This window comes from Zootoca vivipara, chromosome 1 (assembly GCF_965207765.1).
Source record: "Zootoca vivipara chromosome 1, rZooViv2.hap1.1, whole genome shotgun sequence".
NCBI classification, from domain to species: Eukaryota; Metazoa; Chordata; class Lepidosauria; order Squamata; family Lacertidae; genus Zootoca; species Zootoca vivipara.
Window position 1 is genome coordinate 57,526,390 of NC_142582.1, and position 25,417 is coordinate 57,551,806.

General features: G+C 42.2%; 1 protein-coding gene across 2 annotated transcripts in view; it reads right to left on the reverse strand.

Moving 5' to 3' along the window:
• LRP5 (LDL receptor related protein 5) overlaps positions 1 to 25,417 on the reverse strand; it is a 126,778-nt gene that overhangs the window by 57,648 nt on the left and 43,713 nt on the right. For both annotated transcript variants that reach the window (XM_035130368.3, XM_088665658.1), the window contains exons 3-5: positions 16,065 to 16,262; positions 13,908 to 14,104; positions 11,201 to 11,332 (exon numbers count right to left, since the gene is read on the reverse strand). In XM_035130368.3, the coding sequence (XP_034986259.1) occupies positions 11,201 to 11,332; positions 13,908 to 14,104; positions 16,065 to 16,262 (527 nt within the window). The remainder of the gene's footprint in view (positions 1 to 11,200; positions 11,333 to 13,907; positions 14,105 to 16,064; positions 16,263 to 25,417) is intronic.

Sequence of the window (25,417 nt, forward strand, 5' to 3'; positions counted from 1 at the left end):
CAATTATGTTACAGTTTTATTTTCCTCTGCAGAAACACGTGAACTATCTAGACAGTTAGTGGGATATAAGTCGAAGAAAGCAGAAACCTTTTACAAAAATAACACTTGAATTCATAATACATTCCACATCTTTCAACTGCATTTTACTCCCCGCCTCCCTTGGGATAGACTTTTATTTATGAATAAAAACATTTCAATGTCAGTTTTTGATTCTATTAATCCCCTAAGCAGCTTGACAACAATTAAAGCACATAGTGACGATGAGGAGGAACTGTGATTTGGACAAAACTGGGGTGCCAGTCGCAGAGAGGATTCTGACACCATCGGCTTTGCAGGCTTGCAGCCTTGGGATGTTCCTGGATCTGCAGATGAACCTTGATTTTCAGGTTGCAACAGTGCTCAGGAATGCCTTTTTACGAACTCCAACGAGTTCGGAAGTTGCAGCACTTTTCTCCAGACTCTCACTGCATAATCATCCATGCTTTTGTAACCGTACAGCCAAAAAAAGTGGGCTGTTCAGGGGCAAGGAAATGGAAGGTGGGGGAAGTAGAAGGGCCTGTGTGGCAGGGAATGGGAAGCACATGGTCATTTGTACCCTGCCTCAGTAGCCCCTGATGGATTCTAAGCTAAGAAGACATAGCAAATAATACAGACCTAATTACTGGGCTAAGAAATGTATACAGCACTCTGAATAATGCAGTGCAGGGATGGGTAATTTATAGCACACATACCAGATGCAGGCTGCCAAGTCCCTTTTACAGCTTGTGGGCTGGCGGGAGCCGTCGCTGTGTGCAGTGCCTGAAATATCCCCCCGCAGGGTATGGCAGCTGACTGTGGCATTGCCACCTAAGCTCTGCAAAGTTATGTATAATCTCATAACTTTGAGAAAAGTCCAGGTGGCTCAACCAAACTGACAACAGGCACCACTGTTGCCATGACAGAGAGACATCAAGGCCTCAGAATGGGAAACAAAACTGCCCTGAAAGGCCTAATGGAAAACTGAAAAATAGCCTCTCTATAAAACAAGTTATATAATGACATGCCTCTTGCTGAAGCTTCAAAGAATCTGTGAAGCGTGCAAACACACACACACACACCCTTGCAAGAAATAGTATGGAGGAAATATTTATTCAAAAGCAAGAACTAAATGCAAGAATGTATGGATATCTGTTTACGTTCACAGTGGACCAGACAGGTGGTGCTTAATTTAATGGATGAGAGTAAACAGAATCATCATTGCCAGACTAGCTCAACTTCAACTGAAGAACTAGAAAGGGTAAACCATGTGTTAATATATGCAGACATCAATGTGCAGACAGGAATGGAACAGCTCAGAGCTTTTGCAAAGCCCCTTTGGATGAAATTGATTATCTGGTCCCATTTTGGTTTGGATTCAAGCCTGGTATGGCACCAAAATCACCTTGGTTGCTGGGATGGACGACCTCTGTAGAGAAAGACACATGGGGTGTGCAACGTTCTCATCTTTCCTTTACCTCCTGCCAGCATTTGATACAATCTACCATCGTATCTCACTGCACTGACTATGTGGGTTAGGTGGGTTAATTGGGCCCCCAAGCAATTTAGGGCATTAAAGGCGAGTAACAACACCTTGTACTGGTGCTGCAGGTAGACAAATTCTGCCCCTACCTGCCCTGTCTGCTCCACCTCATGGCACATCTGCCATGCCTTTTCCATTTACCCCCCCCATACACACACACACCAATGCAACCAGGTGGGGGGGATGGGGAGCAACCAGGACACTTTTCTTCTTCAAATCTACACTTTCTGGACTATTACCCAACTCACGTCTAGCCTGTTGTGCTGCACACAGACTTTGAAGGAATACCAATGCTGAGTAATTTAAATTAAAAATGCTTTTTTTTGTGGAAAAGCAATGCAAAATACAAACTGAAGCACATTTCTGAAACACAGACCACATTCAACACAAGATACAAAATGCAGAAAGACAGAGGGTGACACAGGGGCACTAATCCTCAATTTAACCCGGGAAGAAGTACTCATCTGGGGCCTGACTCATCCTGAACTCAGACAGCTGTTGCTCTGACCTCTGTTCTCCAAGACAGCAAAGGCTGGATTCATGCTGCCTCCAACAAAGGTGAGCCAATGAATAAACTCTGCTTCCTTCATTAAGCAAGATTTTAAAAATAAAAAAAGGTTTTCATGCAATATAAAACAGATCAGAAAATGAATGCATTTCTACAATTAAGTGCATTCAACTTTCTCCAAATGAATTTCAAAGAAATTGTCATTTAACTTACCTTTCAAAGAATAAAAAAAAACTCAAATACAATCATTTTCCAGAACTGTAGTGTTGTATCCCTGACTTCTTGCTCACTAATAATTCATTCACACATCTCCATTTGTTGGTGTCCACACCACCACTTACAATGCCTTAATAGGTCCCCTAACCATGATTTGGGTGGCGCTGTGGTCTAAACCACAGAGCCTATGGCTTGCCGATCAGAAGGTTGGTGGTTCGAATCCCCGCGATGGGGTGAGCTCCCGTTGCTCGGTCTCAGCTCCTGCTAACCTAGCAGTTCAAAAGCACATCAAAGTGCAAGTAGATAAATAGGTACCGCTTTGGCGGGAAGGCAAATGGCGTTCCATGTGCTGCTCTGGTTCGCCAGAAGCAGCTTAGTCATGCCGGCCACATGACCCGGAAGCCAGTAAAGCAAGATGAGCGCCGCAACCTCAGCTGCGACTGGACCTAATGGTCAGGGGTACCTTTACCTTTAACCATGATTTGGTATTTAACATATTCCAAAAATTTCACCTTTCATTTAAATCAAAGGAAATGTGGTTCATAGAGCTATGGTACTAGTGATCATTGTGAAGAATTATACTACGAAAATGCAAGGCTGAAATTCACATCCCAAATGTAGTCAATTAGAGGCAGCATTTGGGGGGGGGGGTTTCACATTCCAAGTTAGCTAAGATTTTCCCACTGGCAATGGATTTTGAGACACCTGAAGGTCAGCTAATCCAAACCCCATGTCTTTAGGTAAAATTAACTGCATATAAAATAGCTTATATCACATCCAGATGCTTAAAAGTCTAAGTTCACCAGCTAATCTGGGCTGGTGCTGGAAAATTCCTTCCTGAGCCAAAACGGGAACCCAAAGCATTATTTAAGGCAATGCATATACACTTACTGTTTTTAAAAGTCTACGTCTACATCTATCAACTATTTGCCAGGGAAAAAAACAGGGAAAAGAATGTCTATGTAACACCATATGACCCACTTAATTAGCAAGGAAGGAAAAAAATGCATAAATTCCTTATGCTTAAAAGAGGGAGGCAAGAAATCTGAACTCTTCAGACTCAGCAGGCTGAAGTTACAATTTTTGTTAAAGCAACCAACCTTTTCCTTCTCCCACTTCCTCACTGTGCTACTAAATTGTCTTAACATTTTCTGTTTCCATTCCCGAAAATGTAACAGATCTTTTGTCAATCGATATGACAAAACTAACATCCACACAGGCCTGGACATTTTAATGAGCTGCATTTAGGAACACCTGCTCGGTGTAACTGAATTTGAAAGGAGAAACAAATCCACAAAACACAAGTGTTGGTCCATTTATCCTCCGTCCCTGAACGCTTCTCATTTTGTAGCTAATGAAAAACCATGCGGAAAGCAAGACAAGAGAGGGATGGTTTGTAACTGAGATAGCAGTCCCTTTAATCCATTAGGTTTACATTTTAAAATATCCTAAGTAGGTGTCGCACTTTCAGAGATCGCCGCTTTGTGCCACTATTAAAAATTCATGTTTCAGCTCTGAAAATGGCAGCTGCATTCTATTTACAAAATTAACTCCAATCAGAGTTGACAGCAGCAAAGCAGCCCATCTCACCAGCTCAACAAGAGCTGTTTGTCATTCTCCCCTTGGCCCACTTCACATTTGACAAGTGACAAGACATTTATAATACAGTAACAAATGCTCCAATTTATTCACCCAACCTAAACAAATGTAGACAGTGCTGGTTGCTGTTGCTAATCCATGCCAGAAAATGCCTTGCTATTCCTTTCCCATTTGTCTGTCTACTAATCAGACTGGAACAATGCTCTCTTGTGGGTGCCTAGCTAACCCTTTTGCTTCTCTCCCTCCACTGCTAACTTTTTACAGGCCCCATTTTATTGGGAGTGACCTTGGGGGTGGGGGAGTAAAGATTAGCAAATTCGAAGTAACTTTCATTGGAAAATCACACCTCCAATGAATACAGAACACATCCTAACTTTTATTAGAACCAAGCTGATTTTTAAATGCCATGCATAGATGAGCCACATATAGACCTGTTAGTTTCTGAAACAGATTAAGTTATCTGGCAAATTTCCTCTGCATATTATTGCGGGGAACATGATCAGGATATAATGTTTGCTACTGTGATTTGCTTTTTTGTGTTTTTATATTTTGAACCGCCCTGTGATCTTTGGGTAAAGGGCAGTGTAGAAATTTAATAAATAACAATTAGCCATACAGACTACAGAGAGGAAATTAACAGGATCATCGTAGGTGTTTTTATTTTACTCAAGTAAGGTGCATGGCGAATGCCACTATTACAAGATCTAACAGGGGAATTAAATGCCAAGGTCTATCATGATCTGTGAAACACCCTTCCTCAAAATAATACAACTTGTCCTTACTAACACATGGGGAAAATGGGCATATTCAACACTTCCAGTCAGATAAAGAAGCATCAGCTAATACAACTATTACAAGCACTTCCTTTAATAAGGAAAATTATTTATTACTATCTTGGCAGTGGTTTCAATATGATTATAAATACCAGAGTTTAATATAAAACTTCCATGTATTTTAGTGAATCCAGTCTTTCCATTAAAAAAAATGGGCAGACCCTTTATGAACCAAATATTCAGTAATTATCAGCACAAGTCCCTCTAATTCTAAAAAGAGGTATATTGCATGTGTTTATTTTCTCCACTAGCCACTACAAGCTTGATGCAAGTCTTGATTCTTCTTGGATTTTTGTGTGGAAAAAAACAAACCAAGCAAGCAAACTGGTTAGATGACAACTCATTAACAACCAGTTAAAATGCCCACAGCTTCCCTTTTGAGGAAGTGTGTAATAGCCCAGTTCAGACATTCCTATCTCAGTTTATTATGCCAAGATATGCCTAAACCTCCTGCTCCTACAGAGTCCTTTTGCTAAAGCTGCAATCACCAAGAAACCTGCAATTAATCAGAGTTTCCTGTTTTGTTCAAATCAGAAAGCAATGCTTACCAGCTTCAGAACAAGCCATGGTATTAAACTAACTTCAAACTGAAGTTTACTATCCTGACTTGTTCCAAAGCTGGCAATCAAAAATCAGAAGAAATGGAAAACTGTGGGTTATTAGAGACTCCTTAGTTTAAAAATGGTGAAGAGAAGATATAAGAGGCAGTGTGAGTGCATATCTCAACTTAATCAGCTGGGGTATGATTGCCTAAAATACAACCAATGATAACCAATTAACTCATGGCTGTGGCTCCAATACACTCTTCTCCACCCTGCTGCTTATGAAATAACACTAGAAGATTTACCAAAGCTTTCAGCAACTATACCGTTTTCTCGTTTGCATTCTTAACTAGACAAAAAAGTTATTTCTTCAAATAAATGGTATGTAGAGATAATCACTGCCTGTGTAACATCACATCAGCACAAGGACTTGTGTTTGCATAATGGAACTTTATTGGCTCTCCTCCTGCCCACTGGCAGAGGAAGAGGAGTGCAGGGGGAGCGGCAGCGCGATCCCGGTGGGGTGCCATTGCGGCTCCGCCCCTCTGTGCTGAGCGCCCTGCTCCTGCAGGTAGCGCACCATGACCCCAGGATGCGCACCAGCCCCGCCCTCACCTGCTCTCCATCACTGCTCCTGCCATGCGTCCCTGAAATCTGTTTTGGGAGTTACCCCAATCCTCCAGAGCAGTGTTTCTCAACCTTTTTTGGGCCACGACACACTTGTTCTATGAAAAAAAATCCTGCGGCACACCAACTCTGTGCCACCCTATATTTAGTTTAGTTTGGAGGGGAGACGTAAAGCATGCCACTGAAGAACTGCTGCGCGGTAGCCAGGCGGACCCACCAGGCGCAGAGCCTGCGGAGCGAGCGGGGACACGTTAGACGGCACGCACAGACCCCAGGCGGGCAGACATGGGCGCGCAGCTGCCGCCGCCTCCCTCCCAGCCGCCCCAGGCAGCCGCCGCCGCTCTGGCCCAGCGAAGGGAAGCCCTGCGCAGCCTTCCCCGCCTGCCTCCTCCTCCCCAGGCGGCGGCGACGGCGGCGCCCTCTCTGGCCTCCGGCTGGATGCCGACTCTAAATTTTGCGGTGACGTACGGCGACGAGAAGGGCGATTTGCATTGTTATGTGCCTGGTGGCCGCCAATAGGCAGCGCTGACCCGCCGGAAAGGAAGCCGGCCAGGTCACGACGCGGGCGCTCGCCTCGCGTCGTGACCCGGCCGGCTTCCTTTCCGGCGGGTCAGCGACGTGACAATGCAAATCGCCCTTCTCGTCGCGGCACACCAGCCAGCGTCTCACGGCACAGTAGTGTGCCGCGGAACACCGGTTGAGAAACGCTGCTCCAGAGTATATTTGAGGAGGGTGTAGGGAGGGAGAGGAAAGGAGGGGATATTCTGTTGTGCAAGCGCAAATCCTTGTGTTGATGGAACACATTAGTCAGATACTGCCCCATAAAATTGCCATGGAACTACATGAAAGCTGCATTTCAATTCTGTACCAGAAAATATCCCACAAGTTCTGTACTGCACTTTGATACAGCATACAATGTTTTCTCTCATATGGCAAATATTAGCTTCAGGAGGAGATTTAAAACCAGAGGAAATGTGCAGGGCAAAGGATTTAAAAAGACACCCGCATAATGGCTCCATTCCAACATACATAACACAGACAGACAGACAGACAGACAGACAGACAGACAGACACAGACACGCACATGCACGCACGCACACACACATTAATTCCTGCAACATATTTAGTTGTAACCCTAAATAAAGAGGTGAATGAGAGAGTGCTGAAGAAATTTTATGTGCATAAATACTAATTCAAGGGCTCTGATTCTTTAAGGAAGCCCACAGTGACCTGTGCAGGTTGCATCAATGTGAGTTCAATTTGACATCCCAGCCATTTCTTCCCCTCTGAGTAATGGATTACAGCCAGCCTTTTGCCACCAAGGAGTTAATTAATAATAGCGGGAAAGCACGTGTGGACATGGCATAAGGCAGAGAGCCACAAAAGATGCAGAGCTTGGGAAAGAAATAATCCACAAAACTGAACCAAAAAGCCACATTCTTATGCAAAACCAGACTTCCTGTTCCCATCTCACTCCCCCTTCACCCCACTGACAGAAAGCCCTTAAAAGAATGTCTGGCCCAACAACAGAAAGGTGCTAAAGGTAAAGGGACCCCTGACCATTAGGTCCAGTCGTGACCGACTCTGGGGTTGCGCGCTCATCTCGCATTATTGGCCGAGGGAGCCGGCGTATAGCTTCCAGGTCATGTGGCCAGCATGACAAAGCCACTTCTGGCAAACCCTGAGCAGCACATGGAAACGCCGTTTACCTTCCCGCTGTAGCGGTTCCTATTTATCTACTTGCATTTTGACGTGCTTTCGAACTGCTAGGTTGGCAGGAGCTGGGACCAAGCAACGGGAGCTCACCCCGTCACAGGGATTCGAACCGCCGACCTTCTGATCAGCAAGCCCTAGGCTCAGTGGTTTAACCACAGCGCCACCTGGGTCCCTACAACACAACAGAAAGGTGCTAGCCATATAAAAAGTCACTCATTTCGGTATCCTTTTAGCCAACCTTCTAAATGCCCACTGGGGCAGTTTCCCGTTGCCAGGAACTCAAGGTCAATATGAAAGTTTTGAAAAGCTTGTCCCAAGCATTCAGGAACAGTTCCTAAAGCAATGAAAAGAGAGGTGCTTTTTATATATATAAAGGGTTGGGGAGATCCTTCCTACAATGCATTAGAGAGCATGCCAGTAACACAACTGAAGCAGGAGTAAGGGAACATGTCTTGCCCTTTAGCAGGCAGAAAATAAATTTGCAGCACTGTATATATGCCCCCACAAAACTAACTTATAGCAAAAATCACAGGGATTATGATGATGATGATTAAACATTTCATTAATCAGGATTGTATCCAAGAAAGTTATTGCGCCTCCAGCAATGGGACTTCCTCTCCTCCCCCCCAAGCTGCACTGGAGCAACCCTGGATACTCTGCGGCAAGCGCCGGAATCGCCAGAGTGGGGGTGTGTGTGTGTGCAGGGGGCACTCAGAGGAAGGAGAGGGAGATGAAATTCAATTGCACAAGCAGACTGTGAGTGAGTGACTTTGTTGGAAACAGCCCTCATGGTCCACAGCACAATAATTTTCACCAAGCAATGCATGTTGTGATACTTAGAATCACAGAACTGTGGAGTTGGAAGGGCCCAAACTGGTTGCCTAGTCTGGTCCAATCCCCTGCGGTGCAGGAATCACAGCTAATCTTCCAAGGCTTCCTGTGATATTTTTTGGGGGGTGGGGGGTGGGGTGGGGGCCGAAATCACATGTTATTCTGACATCCTGCAGTGCCAAAAGGGAAAGGCATATTCTGTCAGAGTCCCCTCTCCTCTCAACACAGGAGGGAGGCACCGAGGCTCCACCTCTTTCCAGTTCTTCTTCCCTTACTTAATTCCTACACGGTTAGGCATTTGCTCTTGGTAGCGCAGTTCTCCCATTCACAATGTCAGAATTTCTCTCGGGGAAAATGGCTACTCATCTATCATATGCACATATGAATGTGTTCCACTTTGTGCTGGTGCTGCTTCTGATGTGGTTGGGGTCCCCCCCCAAGGTGGGGTTACTGCAAAACATCTACAGAAAATCGTGCATTTTGTTGCAATAAAGGAGGAAGACACTTGCGTCAGGTCCAGAACAGCGAGATTTGCAACTAATGAGCCCCATCAATGGAAGCCACCACAAAGACTTTTGTTTGTTCAACAAGGCTTCTCCCCTCTGCCCATCTCCTCCCTGCAATTGGTTCAGGGGTGGGGGTGGCAGCAGAACACTCTAGATCAGGGGTCAGCAACCTTTTCCAGCTGTGGGCCGGTCCACCGTCCCTGAGACCATGTGGGGGGGGGGCAGACTATATTTTGAAGGGGGGGGAATGAACGAATCCCTATGCCCCACAAATAACCCAGAGATGCATTTTTAATAAAAGCACACATTCTACTCATGTTAAAAACACCAGGCAGGCCCCACAAATAACCCAGAGATGCATTTTTAATAAAAGCACACATTCTACTCATGTAAAAACACACTGATTCCCGGACTGTCTGTGGGCCGTATTGAGAAGGCGACTGGGCCGCATCTGGCCCACGGGCCTTAGGTTGCCTACCCCTGCTCTAGAAAAGCATCCACGTGGAGGAGAGGGGACAATCGTTCTGACTGACAGGCTGAATGACCGTAAATAATATGCTGAATTATTCCTCTTCTTAAAAAAAAATTCAATGGCAACACCAGCTAGGCCAGGGGTTCCCAGACTACGGCCCGGGGCCACATACGGCCCCTGAGGCTCTTTTATGCAGCCCCTGGGGACCCCCGCCGCCCGCTCTTACCAGCGCGGCTGCCCACTTCTGACCCGGAAAAGCGATGGAAATGGCTTGTGCGCAAACGTCATTTCCGGTGTACTTGCAGGTTGGAGGAGGCTTCTGTACATGCATACAAGCTATTTCCAGCACTTTCCAGGTCGGGAGTGTGCCAGAAATAGCGTTTGCGCATGCGCACGGTCGCACACTCCCGTGCCCACGCTCCCCCGCCCTCCACGCGATTGGCGTGGCGGGCATCCAGCCCGAAGCCGGGTAAGTTTGGGGGCCCCTGAGCTAGGCCATTGATAATTCACCTACTGTTATGCACACAATCCTCAACAGCCATGCCGCTAAAAAATCCAAGACAAAATATTTCTCTGTGTTGACCATTTCCCCTTAACCTAATTGAAGTTTAACTAGGGTTGCCATATTTCAAACTGTGAAAATCCAGACAAATGAGTTTTTTTGGCAAATTTGCAAAGAAAGAAAGAAAGAAAGAAAGAAAGAAAGAAAGAAAGAAAGAAAGAAAGAAAGAAAGAAAGCCAAAAACAACACTGCCAACGTGGGTTGCCATACGTCCAGATTTTCCCGGACATTTTGCCAATTTCCACCCGGACACTGCTTCCGACTGCAGTATTCTGGATATGTCCAGGAAATTCCAGACATATGGCAAGCCTATCTTAACATTAAGTCCAAAGCACTAGCGCTCACAATCCAAGATTCAGCAAATTTCTCTGGCACATTTCTCTCAAACATAACACACACCATTTCTGGTTTTCCAAAACCCATGGACTGGGTCATTAAAGACCATATGCTAACTTATCCTTATGGACACTTAATATATACTCTTCCATACTTTGCATTCTAAAACCAGAAGTTCTAAAGCAGCCCTAAATTTGAGAGAAATACAGAGTTTTTGTAATGCATGAATGCTTTAACGAGGGCGTGCTCACAAATTAACATTCCAAAATGGTTGCTTGCATCCAATTTTTGTTCCCTGCATACATTAGGAGGAGTTGTAAAAGAGAAGAGGAGGGAGAGAAGCAGCAATAATAGTGGAATGCATTTTTTGTGGAAATACAAAATTCTCTTCTCATGCTTATAAAATTTGATGTGGTTATATATTTACTTCTATTGCCTCCATACTTTAGGCTAACCTTGAATTCAGTAATATGTAGGCATATTCTATGGACTTGGGACTGAGCTCTTGCCAAGTAAATTAATTTCAACAGCAGACTTCAAATACATACATAAAAGACCCTGAAATGGGGAGGGAGGGAAAAGCTTGGGATACAGAGAAGGAAGAGCAATACACACAGAGAAAACACTACTTAAATAACTTCTCTATATACATCAGAAGTAGCTAATATGACCCCTTTCATCTCCCATCAGTAAGTATGGCTCTGAACACTGGCCATACTTACTGTCTGGGGCTGGTGTGAGTTCTGGTCCAAAAACATGTGGATGGCACCATGTTGGCTACCCTTGTTGAAGACAAAGAAGGAATTAACTTGTCCACACCAATCTTAAAGTGTCTCAGTCTTCTGGTACTCTAGAACTCTCTTGAGCAACAATTTCTCTGGCCATATTACTTACCCGCTTTGCAGGTCCTGCCATCTTCTTCAAGCTGGACTCCAGTGGGACAGTTACAGCTGTAAAAGGGGTCTCTTGGAGATAACAGGCACAAATGGGAGCAGCCCCCATTATTATCTTCACAGGGTGTATGAACTTAAGAAATCAGAAAAGAGAGAAGAGCATTTTACATTTTTCCAGAATGCTGAGGAGCTTCCATTCTCTGAGGTAAGCTAAAAATAAACATTTCTCCCCCAGAAGTATCCTGTTCTTAAGAACTCTGAACATAATTTAAATATATATACACTTGTTTTTTACTGTATATTACATTTTGTAGAACACATCTTTCCTAAATTTTAAGAAGAATGTGCAAGACAGGAATTTAATGCTACATGATGAGGTTTAGAAAGATATCTAGAGTAGCAATTCACACAGTGCATGTGTACACACTGACTTCGCCTGAGAAAATCCCTTTTAGGTTGCCCACCCACCTTCAAAACGTAGTTTAGAAACTAGGTACAAAAGTTGTTTCAAGGCAAACTGTGGCTGGAATGCACGATGCAGCTTCCCTTTAAAGAAGACTCGAATTCAGCAAATTACTCGTACGAGATCAGAAAGTAGCTAGGGAATTCTGTGGAGCAACTCCTGAAAATGTTGTAGAAGCTGCCAGGAGCCTTGTAAGCATGAGGAGAATGATCCCCTGCCACAGTGCCAGGACTGTTAAAGAGGTTTCCTGTGGCAGCTTTAAAACTCCACTTGCAGAACACAACTTGTATTAGTACCAAACACAATTGTAGCAAAGCACATAAATCAGTCTCCCCCCCCCCCTTCCGCATACACATATTCATAAGGCCAAACAGTTTTTAAGTTGTGTTTTGTTAGAGTTGATATTAACACCTCCTGGAAATAATCTCCTTGGATTATGGCAACAAAAAGAAAGGCAGCCAGCAATACAAAAGGGGGTAACAATTCAAGTGTGCCAAGAAAATCAGACGCCAATATTCTGTGCACTCCCAGATTACCGCTGCCTTGTGCGTGGGCCATAATCAGACCAGCAATATTCAAGAACCATTTGGGGGGAGGTGGAATCCAAATCCGATCCTAGTCAAGAGACAATGGCATCTCAGCTATTTCTAGGAGATGTACCAGGTTTTCCTCGCTACTGGCCAGAAATACTGTGACCCAAGGGCGGGACATTCCCTCAGCTGAGAGAAATGTCAAGAATTTCAGAAAGCATCACACAACCCCATCTGGAACGCTAGGGCGAACTGTAGCAGTGCACATACTCAGTGCATTTTAGTGGAGTCTTGCACCTGTTTCTCGGCTAGAGCAGATCTTAAATTCTTTTGTTTACTCCACGGTGCTTTGCTGTCAACCTATCCTCCCTTTTCAAAGTACAGCCAGTACCACATCCAGAGACCAAATATTTCAGGTTTATTAGATTCAGGACCCAAGGGTCTGCTAATACTTATCTCTAAATCATGAGCTTTTTGTGTGCTTTCCCAATAGTTAGCATCTGCAAACTACAATATTCTGAACAATGCAAAGGCTGCAAAACAAGACCAGGGTGTACCATATGTTCCATTTTTATTTTTATACAGAACTTCCACTGATGAAAGATAGAGGCTCCATCTACGTGGATATTTGAGCTCCTAAATCAACTGCTGCAAAGTTTCTCAATAGCTATGTTGATACCTGCCATTAGTAGTATTCAAAGTGGAAAACAATTCCTTAGAACAACCTGTTTAAAGAATGGCTGAGGTGGTACTATGAACTTCAGCAATCAATTTTAGATAAAAGCCTGTATAGAGGAGCAGGAAAAAAGCTTGGAAATATCTTCAGAATAAAGAAATTCTATTTATTTGATTACAGGTAGGTAGCCGTGTTGGTCTGGGTCGAAGTAAAATAAAAAAATTCCTTCAGTAGCACCTTAAAGACCAACTAAGTTTTTATTTTGGTATAAGCTTTCCATAATAAACTTAGTTGGTCTTTAAGGTGCTACTGAAGGAATTTTTCTATTTATTTGACTTTGCTTTCTAGCATAAAGACTAGGAATCACCTGCATTAGCAATTTGTGCCAATCTTATCTTCTGCTGTTCTGCTCCAAAAGGTTACTTAGAAATTCACTGCATCCCCACAATAATTAATAATTATAATTAACTGACTATACACTGTTGCCTTTCTAGGCTCTGCATTTGGTAATCATTTGTATGGCTCTAGCTTGTCTGATCCCTCTGACATCAAAGCAGCTAAGCCAATGACAGGCAACGAAATTGTGACATCACCACCTGCAAAGCCGCTTTGAAACATCCCTGGCATCAAGAGGCGGATCAAACTGAAGAAGTTACTGAAGAAGTCTAGAAGTCAAAGGATGAGATGTTGCGTGCAGAAGAGCTTCAGCTTGCTTCTAAGCAATTCTGAGCTTGTTGGCTATATACCGTACATGCTAGTGTTCAGTAAACATAGAGGCAGAAACACAGCTGAAAGCACCATGGCACGTAAAGTCTGTCAAATCCAGTATTTGAGGACATGATAGTTAAAACTCACACAGCCAGGCTCAATTACTGCCTAACCTGCTATTCATTCACAATGCTTGCTAACATCTGCATCAAAGAGATGAATCATTTATGTTCTCTCTCTGAAGTTCCTGGGTGTTCTCCCAAAGTCCCAGATTTAAAACCACACCCACTCCACATGCCTAAACTACAGCAAATAATTGTAGGAAACGTACAATACGGCTGCCTTTCAGGGCTCAAAACCTGGATATCCATTGGCGAGTACAGCGCACTTAGTATTTCTCTCCTTTTCTCTCCGGTCCTTTTGTTGCAGGCATGAATGGAGCGAGTCTGCCAGTCCGTCCAGTACAAAGTATCCCCAGCCAGCGTCAGTGCAAATGGGTGTGTGAGGCTACCTTCCACAACTTTTTGCCTAGATTTGTGGGAGGAAAAGCATTTTAGTTGCCATAACCATTCCATGAGCCAAGATGTGAGCTCCTTAAAGGCTTCAGTCAAGATTTAAATAAAAGACAACTAACTTCTATAAACAGCAGCACATCAATTCACCTAGAGCAGCGATGGCCACACTTGGCCCTCCAGATGTCTTGAGACTACAACTCCCATCATCCCTAGCTAACAGGACCAGTGGTCAGGGATGATGGGAACTGTAGTCCCAAAACAACTGGAGGGCCAAGTTTGGCCATCACTGACCTAGAGCTATCCCAACCATACTTCAACCCTCTCTGCTGAATCATCACACATGCAAAAATATATACATTGAGGCTGGAGGGGGGGGAAGCACATGGGTGCAACCATTTTTCTAAGCCTTCAAACACCTTGCTCTTTTTGTAGCAATAACTAGTTCCAGCTGATTTCTGTTACAGTGAATTCAAACCAATATGCAGAATGCAAATTGCTCTGGAACACCATCAAGCCAGTAACAGAAGCAGGTGACTGTGGCAGCCTTTGCAGCATAAAAGATTTGCTTCTTTCAAGCTTATTTAGCACTACTGGAACTAAAGCACACTCGGACATGAAAAGAGCCTGTTTGTATTTTCCATTACTGCTCTGAAATAATTTATTAGTTTGTAGTACAATATGAAAAGCAGCTTCATTTCCTGATGCAAAGGAATTAAATTGAGTTGACCACAAAACATGGACATGTACTGCACAATGTTCAATGCCCAAGACTAGGGAATTCTCAAAAGAGCCCACAGGGGAAAATCTAGAGTATCTCAAACTAAGTGACAGCAATGCATACCAGGAGGAGCAGACAGAAATTATGAATCTAAATATTTTTACACCATACAGGGCCACTATCCTTGCTTAACGCAGTGGTCTTGAGGAGGGGGAGAGGGCGCCCAATATCCATAGCTGCCAAGTTTTCCCTTTTCTCGCGAGGAAGCCTATTCAGCATAAGGGAAAATCCCTTTAAAAAAGGGATAACTTGGCAGCTATGCCAATATCACACTTGCTTCCTGGATCCTTTCAACATATCTCTTAAGCGTGTGATACAAGTTAACTGCTAGTTGTTGCTTTTTACATTTCAAGTGGCAAAATATGCCAATTAGATGTTCTGAACTATAGCAACATTACTTTATGGCAGCATTGTTGTTGTTTTTTTGAAAAGCAGCCCACTGTCAAACATAAAGGTAAAGGTAAAGGGACCCCTGACCGTTAGGTCCAGTCGCGAACGACTCTGGGGTTGTGGCGCTCATCTTGTTTTATTGGCCAAGGGAGCCGGCGTACAGCTTCCGGGTCTTGTGGCCAGCATGACTAAGCCGCTTCTGGCAAACCAAAGCAGCGTATGGAAATGCTGTTTACTTTCCCGCTGTAGCGGTACCTATTTATCTACTTGCACTTTGACGTGCTTTCGAACTGCTATGTTGGCAGGAGCTGGAACCGAGCAACGGGAGCTCACCCCGTCACAGGGATTCAAACTGCCAACCTTCTGATCAGCAAGCCCTAGGCTCTGTGGTTTAGACCACAGCGCCACCCAAGTCAAACATATCTTCCTTTAAAAGAGCAAGCACCAGTAAGTCTAAACACAATGAGTTTTTATTTTCAGATCAAAATTTGTATGGTTTGATGATGAAAAACCTTTACAGTGGTACCTTGGTTTGCATACGTCTTGGCTTGCATATGTTTTGGATTACAAACACGTCAAACCGGAAGTGTGTGTCCCGGTTTGCAACCTTTTTTGGATTACAACCCATTTTTTTTTGTTTATGAACAAATGTTTTTTGGATTACGCCCCATTGCCATTGGCATAAGTGCGCCTTGGGTTACAACCTGTTTTGGTTTACAAATGGACCTCCAGAACAGATTATGACAGTTTGAGAAACCTAAAATTTATGTGAGGAGGAAAGAACACAAACACACATGCCACATACCTGAAAGAGCCGTCCAGATTCGCTCTGTGAATGAAGCTCAGTTTTGCATCAGCCCAATAAAGCTTTTGTTCCTCAAGATCTATGGTGAGTCCATTAGGCCAGTAAATGTCAGAATTCACAATTATTTTCCGAACACTGCTGTCCATTCCAGCACGCTCTATTCTAGGCGTTTCCCCCCAGTCTGTCCAATACATGTACCTAGAAAGTATTAAAAATACAAGTGTTATGGTGACGGAGCAAACTCCTGAAGTTCACGTGCCTCTGAAATCTAAAAGGAAAAACCGCCAGAATATCAATTTTTTTTTTTAAAAAAATTAAAACTTGAGCACCATCTGTTTAAATGTTATACCTTAACTGACTAGATCTAGAACAAAGTGAGCAACCTGCAGGCCAACTTGCAGCCCTCCACTTCCTTCAGTATGCCGCCTCCTCCAAGAAAGGTGACCATAGATCCTGATAATGTTGCCTACCCCCTGATCTAGAAGGTAAAAAAGGATTGCCTAGAATGCCCTGAAAACTGGACTTGAAAACTGTATCTTACCCCCCCCCCAAAAAAAACTCTGTTTGCACAATGGCTCTGGTGGAACCTCTAAGCTTATATTAGCACAGATTTCATAAGATGCAAATAGCTACATTCTGCACTCAATCTTTCAATCTACAATTTTATTCTCAGTGGCGTAATATATAAGCTCTTCCATGTAACACAAAAATTAATATTGCACCTGATTAAATAGAAGAGTTGAGCAACAACTTATTCATTATGCACTTCTGGCAATTAATCAGAGACAACTGAGCCAAACTGATAATAGCACAAGAACCTACCGGTAGTTTATATATGCCAAAGAATACAGGTGCAATGGATACAAATTATATACAAACAATAATCCCTGTGCATCACATTTCACATCTAATTTTATAGTAGTAAATTACTATTACTAGGCAGCTTGCTGACATTAAGGATACAAAGATAAATGTACTGTATACTAGCAATAAATTCATGCTGAGGCTGATTTCACACCCTTCCTCTTAACCTTAAGATACCACAGCTATGCAACAGGGGACAATATACTTTCCATTCAGGAATCAAGTGCATAGACTTTTAAAACCTTAAAAAAACAACAACCCAGGAGTGCTATTCCACAAAAAGGGTGATTTCTCATTTGTTAGCATGTGTTCCTCCGAGATACAGAGTGAATAGATAGGTGCAGAAAGAACAACTACTCTCTAAAAATTAAACAGGTCAGGAAAGGAAAAACAAACTCTGAGAAAATGTAAATGATTCCTAGGCTGTTTCAAATTTTCAACTGGAGGATCACCAATAGACTGAAGGCAGACACTTTGCTAAGTCCAAAAGTGAATGTGAATAATAAAATCCCCAAGTTCCTTCTATACAAAAATAATTTCCTCTCCTAACAAAACAAGATTCATCTACTCAGCATACAAGAATATAACATAAACAGCAAGGCTGTTAATTTCATTGTACACAGGTTGTACATTGACAATAAAGGTATTATTATTATTATTATTATTATTATTATTATTATTATTATTAAAGGCCTACTTCACTGTTTTGTTTTCCTTACAGTCAAGCATTAGATGAGGAAAAACGTTGTTGTTTTAAAAAATCAAGGACTACTTAGGTCCTGTGAAGAAAAATTCACCAACTACTTAATCTTTATACTCATTGTTGGCATATTGAGGTTGTGGCCAAATCAGCTCATGAAGCTTTCCAGAAGGTATTGTTTAAAAGGCCATACAATGGAATGCTAGGTAAACACACCAAAGTGTTCCTAGCTAAGGTCAAGCATTCCCAAAGACAATAGGAAAATCAAAACATAATACCAAATCCTACACAATTTATGCAGCTATTGTAGTCTACTTACAAGTTGCGATCCAAAGTGGATAAAAGAGACAAGATAAAGGCATTACCGTTTGCTATGGAAACACTGTCATTAAATACACGGGGAAACAATGCTAGTAAATGCTATTGAAACGGAAATAACATGCCAGAGGAGCACACCTATTAAAACAGGTCCCGTTCCCCCCACCCCCCCAAAAAACCCTGAGAAACACACTGAGAAAAGCCAGGGCATTCTGGAAGACTGACATAATCACAAATTTAGTTAAGCAGTATGGGGGGGAAATGCCAACTGAGAGTCTTTTGAAAGCAGGGCCATAGTTAACTACTGAATTATGCCACTAGTGAAGGAAAGAGACACAAGGAGTACAACATTTATTTGTATTTTTTTTAGATGTCTATCCTGTTATTAAGGGCATCTACCCTCCAAAAGGCAACTTTTAGATGCCTACTATCAACAAGGACAGAGCATGAATAACTCCCCCCCCCCGCCCAGCTCTTGTGAAACTGGTCTGCAATAGGGCAAACAAGTTCCACCAGAGGAGCCATGAATAATTTGCAATCAAATCCACTGTCATTATAAATGTCCTTCTGAGTGCAGATGGATTTAAATGTTGCACAAGTGTTTGTTTTTTCTAAATCGATGTTGATTTTTCAGATGCAGTCAATCCTTGCAAGGCTCAACCCAGTTTGTTACTTCAGCCTTTGAAAACAACTCTTATTTCTGATTAACAAAACATTAGATGTATGTATCTTGTTGGAATGCTGAAAGTGGTTCATGTGAAAGATTACTGTGTCAATGAATCGAAGAGCCAAAGATACATCTACAAAGCGACAAAGGAATTAGAAAAACACTTGGTGCGAATAACCAGTATTTCTATGAGCAAGTTCCAAAAATACACCACATGCCATTAAGCTACCCCCATGAAACCTGGCACACAGAAACTCATTAGTTCATCTAAGGGAAATGGGAAAATGAGATGGAAGATAACATTTTTGCTTCATGGTAGTTCAAGCAGAAGAACTGGAACTTTTGGCACATAAATCAAGGGAGTTCTGATAGCCTTTAGCAGTTTCACTCCAGGAAAGGCAGTTGTGTGAGCAAAGGGCAATGACACCGCTTTCCCCAAGGACGGATATTTTCCTGCATAGCTCCAGAACAGGCAGGATAATTGTTCTCTTGCACAGGGAATTGTCCCATACTGTCTCTTCAAACCCCCCAAATCACCTAACACAATTTTGCAAACAACTGTGTGACAGATTCCACTAATGCATGTGCAGATTGATCTTGGGAAACATACATGGAAGTATAGCCACGATGCCATGGGAAGCATTTGTAAATAGAGAAGCTCCTACATTAAACCAAAGTAGCATGGGCGTACCCAGGATCAAAACTAGGGGGGGCACACCCCCAGCCACGCCCCCAGCCACCCAATTGGCTGGCTGGCAATGAAGTGGCCAGGATCCGTCCAGGAGGCATGGTCAACATCCACACACCCCAGAGGAAAGGGGGCCATTTCCAAGGCAGCACACGGAGCCACCAGCGCTTGCACTCCTGCCTCGCCCGCTCCTTTAATGGCAGCGGTGACTAACACGAGGCAGCAGCATACTTATTGTTGTTTAGTCATTTAGTCATGTCTGACACAAATGACATGGTACTCCAGAGCTAGGAATCCACACCTCTCGCCAGATACAAAGTGTCTTAGCATTTTAAATTGGAAATCCCTGAAAGGATTATTCAAGCAGATAAGCCACAAACAAAATTCTCATCTTTATTTATTATTTAGGATGCACCAGGCACTGTATAGATATTTTAAAAATACATTGCAGAGTTATTGCCTACAGACTCGCAATCTTTTTTTAAAAACAAACAAACATGAGAAACAGAGGGGAATTGCTCAAATTTTGCCCAAACTGGGAAAGAGTGAAAGTTGGATATTTCAGTTGGTAGAGCATGAGACTCAATCTCGAGCTCCATGTTGGGCAAATGTTTCCTGCATTGCAGAGGTCTGAACTAGATGATCCTTGTGGTCCCTTCCAACTCTGCAATTCTACACTTCTATGATCCCATGAAGGAAAGCATTCAAATTAACCTAGAAATATGAAACAAAACAAAAGAAATCCAAGCACTACATCAAGAGGGAAATGCATAAGAGGAGCTAGGAGTTTTTAATAATTTTTACAATGATACTGAGAAGAAGCCAAGTGAATATTTAAAGGAAATTGATTCCACTCATAAGAGTCCAAAATAAAATAAAAAAGACTCAGAGAGAAAAAACAACATGAGTGTGAGGGTTTAATAAGATTCATGTGTGGTGAAATGGAGGGACCAAGAGAAGAGACAGAAACAAACAAAAACAGAAAATTACATTTGATAGAAAATAGGGGAAGTCAATGAGGGAAAACAAAATAGGTGTACCAAATTATTAATGTGTAAAAGAAGTGGGATTAAATGCAAGAATCAAGAATAGTATCAGTAAGTGTTATCATACTCCCCCCTCCATGTCACTTGACTCATTCGGAGGAGACATGTAAGTTTTGGGGCGCGGATGGGGGAATGTAATTGATATTAATTTAAGTATAGCAAGCAATATCCTAATCCTGCATTGTAATTTTGGAATTATTGAATTTGGGCTGTAGTAGCCTCCTTTGCTATCATTTTTGTTCTTTTTGTTTTTGTAACTGTGTTAAGCTGAAAAAAAATAACCAAATCACTTGTGTTGGCATTTTGTTTTTGTTTTTAAAAAGGAGGCAAGAAGGTCTAAAGTAAAAAAAACCAACAGGATGCCTGTCGAACAATGAAGGCACTTGAATACACTTTGTCCCACCAGTGAGGGGCACAGAATAAAGATACAAGAAATTTAATGCACGTATACTATTAAGGAACAACTGCTTTGGGTTTCCAAAATTGAGTTCATATAATATCAGTAACCATACATATTAAGCAACCTCAGGATAATCATAACTACATTATGGTTTACACATCTGCAAGGGGGTGGTAGGTTTTAAATCAAAAGCTGGAGCAAGATGAAAGCCTAAGGCTGGGATCCAAAGAGTTACATTAGTAATGCCATGTGGGATTTTTTTATTTCCTTCCTTGAACAGCAGACTTTCACCAGAGCTTATCAAAATCTGCTTTTGAAAGTCACCCCCCCTCGCCAACTTTCAAAAGCAGTTTACCATGTGTCAATGGGGGTCTGCAATTCAAGAAACCTAATGCCAAAGTCTTGGATACATGAAATCCATTCTGCACATCACTGGATCCCAGCCAAGGAGCACCACATGGTAAGTCCTTTAGCAATATGGTAATTTGCCACTGCGAAAGGCTGGACTGAATGAATCCCAAGACGGAATTAAGATTGCCAGAATCTTAATCTTAAACAACCTCAGATATGCTGATGACACAACCTTGATGGCAGAAAGTGAGAAGGAATTAAAGAACCTTTTAATGAGGGTGAAAGAGGAGAGCGCAAAATATGGCTTGAAGCTCAACATCAAAAAACCTAAGATCATGGCCACTGGTCCCATCACCTCCTGGCAAATAAAAGGGGAAGAAATGGAGGCAGTGAGAGATTTTACTTTCTTGGGTTCCATAATCACTGCAGGTGGTGGGTGACAGCAGTCACGAAATTAGAAGACACCTGCTTCTTGGGAGAAAAGCAAAGACAAACCTGGACAGCATCTTAAAAAGCAGAGACATCACCTTGCCGACAAAAGTCCGTATAGTTAAAGCTATGGTTTTCCCAGTAGTGATGTATGGAAGTGAGAGCTGGACCATAAAGAAGGCTGATCGCCAAAAAATTGATGCTTTTGAATTATGGTGCTGGAGGAGACTCTTGAGAGTCCCATGGACTGCAAGAAGATCAAACCTATCCATTCTGAAGGAAATCAGCCCTGAGTGCTCACTGGAAGGACAGACCCTGAAGCTGAGGCTCCAATACTTTGGTCACCTCATGAGAAGAGAAGACTCCCTGGAAAAGACCCTGATGTTGGGAAAGACTGAGGGCACTAGGAGAAGGGGACGACAGAGGACGAGATGGTTGGACTGTGTTCTCGAAGCTACGAACATGAGTTTGACAAAACTGCGGGAGGCAGTGGAAGACAGGAGTGCCTGGCGTGCTCTGGTCCATGGGGTCACAAAGAGTCGGACACGACTAAACAACTACAAATTTGACACTGCACCAACCAAAGGTATGTGTGTAAACAGTACCTCACCAGTCCACCGGGGGGGGGGTGCGGAGAGCTTTTGGTCTCTCATCTCTTCCAATTTCCTGGAGTTGTTGAGGTAAAAGGACTACACATCAGCCATACGAATCTCATTGTTCTAGATAATTTGTTCATGCCAACGTCAGATTATAATCAAGACATCTGAAAACATTATGGTACTGCAAATATTGGCCTGGTTCGAATTTAAACCATAGGCTAAAACAAACTATTGTTTAATGTGAATGAGCAGTACACTAGTGCATGCTGCTCAGAAGTTTACTGATACTCCTACTACTTGTCATGTTGTCCAAAACTGGTTCGATTCCCTCCAGAAGCAATAATAACCAAGGTCTCTTCAAGGCTTACTGTTTGTTGTTTGGAGAAAAACCAAACCACAAGCCCAGGTTTAGATGGCACGAGAAGCAGACTCTGGCTTGTTTTCTCTGTGGCGAAGCAGCAGTAGGAGTTGGGAAGGAATGATGCCGGAAATTTTTACATGAAAGTGAAATTTTAAATTTGTTATAAATTATGGCTTAATGTTACATGCCATTGAAAGCACAGAGTAAAAAAATACTGCAAAAGAGATTTTGTGGTGTAAGTGGGTGGTAGAATGTTGAATGGTATTGATCCAGCTCTGCATGCAAATTCCAAGCAAATTGCCAGAAGAACTTCATGGAGAATTATGATTGCTCTACATTTGCACATGAAAAATAATAGTACTTTAGCAAAAGATTCCCCACCCTGGACTAAAAAATGTTTGTTCACAAAAAAAGAGCATGTTTCTGTGCTAATTGACTTGTTTGGGTTTTGTGGGTTTTTGTTTATTAAAAAATGTCTTTTATTACACTATATTTCCTCATAATGAACTTCAAATTTCCAGCCACCATAGCAAAATTTGAATTCCAATCCTTTAAAAAGAACAGCACGGGTGCTCATATCAAAAGTTTTCCACCAAAATCTAAAAGGTCAAGTGTTAAATGTCTACAACTAGAGAACTGATCTATTTTTGAAGGTGCATTGCAGGTATTTTCTAAGCACCCAACAAAAAAAGATATTTTTGTTTCATACATATAGAGATTAAGACAGTAAAAATCGCAAGCAACTTATTCAGTCTTGTGTTGTAAATGCCCCCTGATGAATTCTAAGATTACTATGCTACGTTCTGTCTTTCACAATAAAGAAATACAGATTAGTACTCTTGACTAGGCAAATAACTTCTAACAGTAGGAGTCTTGCATTCACAATCTACCATGAATTGTTGATTGGCCGGGGAAACCCAGCCAGAATGGGAGGGGGTATAAATAATTAATAATAATAATAATAATAATAATAATAATAATAATAATAATAATAATATGAACAGCACAAGTAGAGACAACTGAGAAAAAGTGAGACAGAATGAAACAATTGCTGCAAAATAAAATCTGACCAGGATGTAAACTTTGATCTGGAATTCCTACTGTTAAGAAACTACAGTAATGAAGAAAAACAGATATTCCGCTCATGTATAATTGTTTTGTCAATATGCTCCCAACATGCCTTTTGAAAAAGATAGGAGGGTGGCAAGAAAGCATTGGGAAGCCACCATAATCACAAACAAGGCCCTGATTTTATTTGTGGGGAGGTGCCAACTTCCAGCTCCAGGCCCAGTCCCCCCCCCCACTTTCAGTCTGGGGTTGCCCTTGGCTGCTCCTATAAATGGAGCTGGAGCAAAAGATCACATGTTTGAAAGAGGTCATCCTCTCAAATTCAAAAACAACTTTATAAAACATTTGAGTAATAGGGGAAGGCAAATTTAGAAAATAAAGTATACTTTGCTGAACAGTAACTTAATCTCTACTACTCACTAGCTATCAAACCATTTTTATAAAAGGACAAGAGAACTTGCCCTTCACATTTATATCACAACCATCGTATCAAGAGGTATTAAATAAGTTAAAACAAGCATCCCTTATCTCCTACACAGAGGAAATTTCTAGTAACCAGCAGCACAAAGCACCCACCAAACAGGACACCAGACTGAAAAATCTCCTATACTTGGCACAGATAAATGACAAATGTTATGGATAGCAATGTGAGCCCAATTAGCGGGAAGAGTTATGAACATCCCCCAGTCAAGTCATAGAAGTAACAGTACAATGACGCAAAGGGAAAGAGGTACCGGTAGCTTCAAGTTGCTGCTTAAATTCCTGCTTCCATGGCCTCATGAGACATTTCTAAATGCACCTTTTACAATTCCAGTGTCTTCCCCACACATAACACTCCCATGTGTCCGATATCTAACTGGAGTGGGAGGTGTGTTATGGGATTCCCTACTAAGGAATGTAGGAACCCTTCTCCAAGCATCCTGCCTCTTCTTGAAAGCATTATAGTTAGGCTGATTAATTTTAATGAGACGACTCTCAGTTTTAAGATTGTTTTGCCTATGACCAGCCTCTGGGTGTTGTTAGCTTTGGTGATGTAAGCTGCACTGAGCACCGTTTTTAAGGCGGGATATAAGTATTTTAAGTAAACCAAACAGTCAAAATGTATCATTCCTCAGAAACCTGTCTGGAAATTGAGATTAGCAAATCCCTGAAGCTAAAGATCTAAATCTTTACAGTCTTGGCTATAAAAGCTAATGGCGCTACCATCTAGCTGTTAATGGATTCCCTTATACTCTGTATTTGGGCAAAGATTCATATGAGAGCTTACATAGAAGAAACACACAGTTCACTTAATTCTTGTTCATAAGCAAAGCTTTCCATCCCAAAAAACCAAGCATGCAAATTCCACAGCAAGATGGTAATCCATCACAGGCCTTTTAAATACTTACGTGAAAATGCTTCTTGATTCCTGCCATTATATCCCACATCTATAAACACCAAAACCTTTATAAATAGTAGGTACAAGGCAGGATGGGAAACTGTATTGGACAAAAGACTGGCAGTCACTTCTTGGGTCTTTTCTTTAAGGACTCTTTAGCTCAAATTAAGGTCTCAGAGCCAGCACAAAATGCAATTATGTCAGATTAGCCAATTCAAATAAGGGAGCATTTTGTTACTGCTTCCCTGATGGCTGGTCAAGAAAAATCATTGTTGTTGAGAGAGAAAACAGAATGAAAAGCCATCCTAAGTGGAAAAGCCATGTATTTGGGAAACAGCTCTGCAGTACAACCAAATTTATTAAGTGTGGTCAACCAGAACACTGGGATAATCGGGAATTCAGAAAATTGGTAGCATCATTTCCATATGGCCACACTGACAATGAACTACACTGTGGATATGAATGAAGCCAGTTCATACAAACT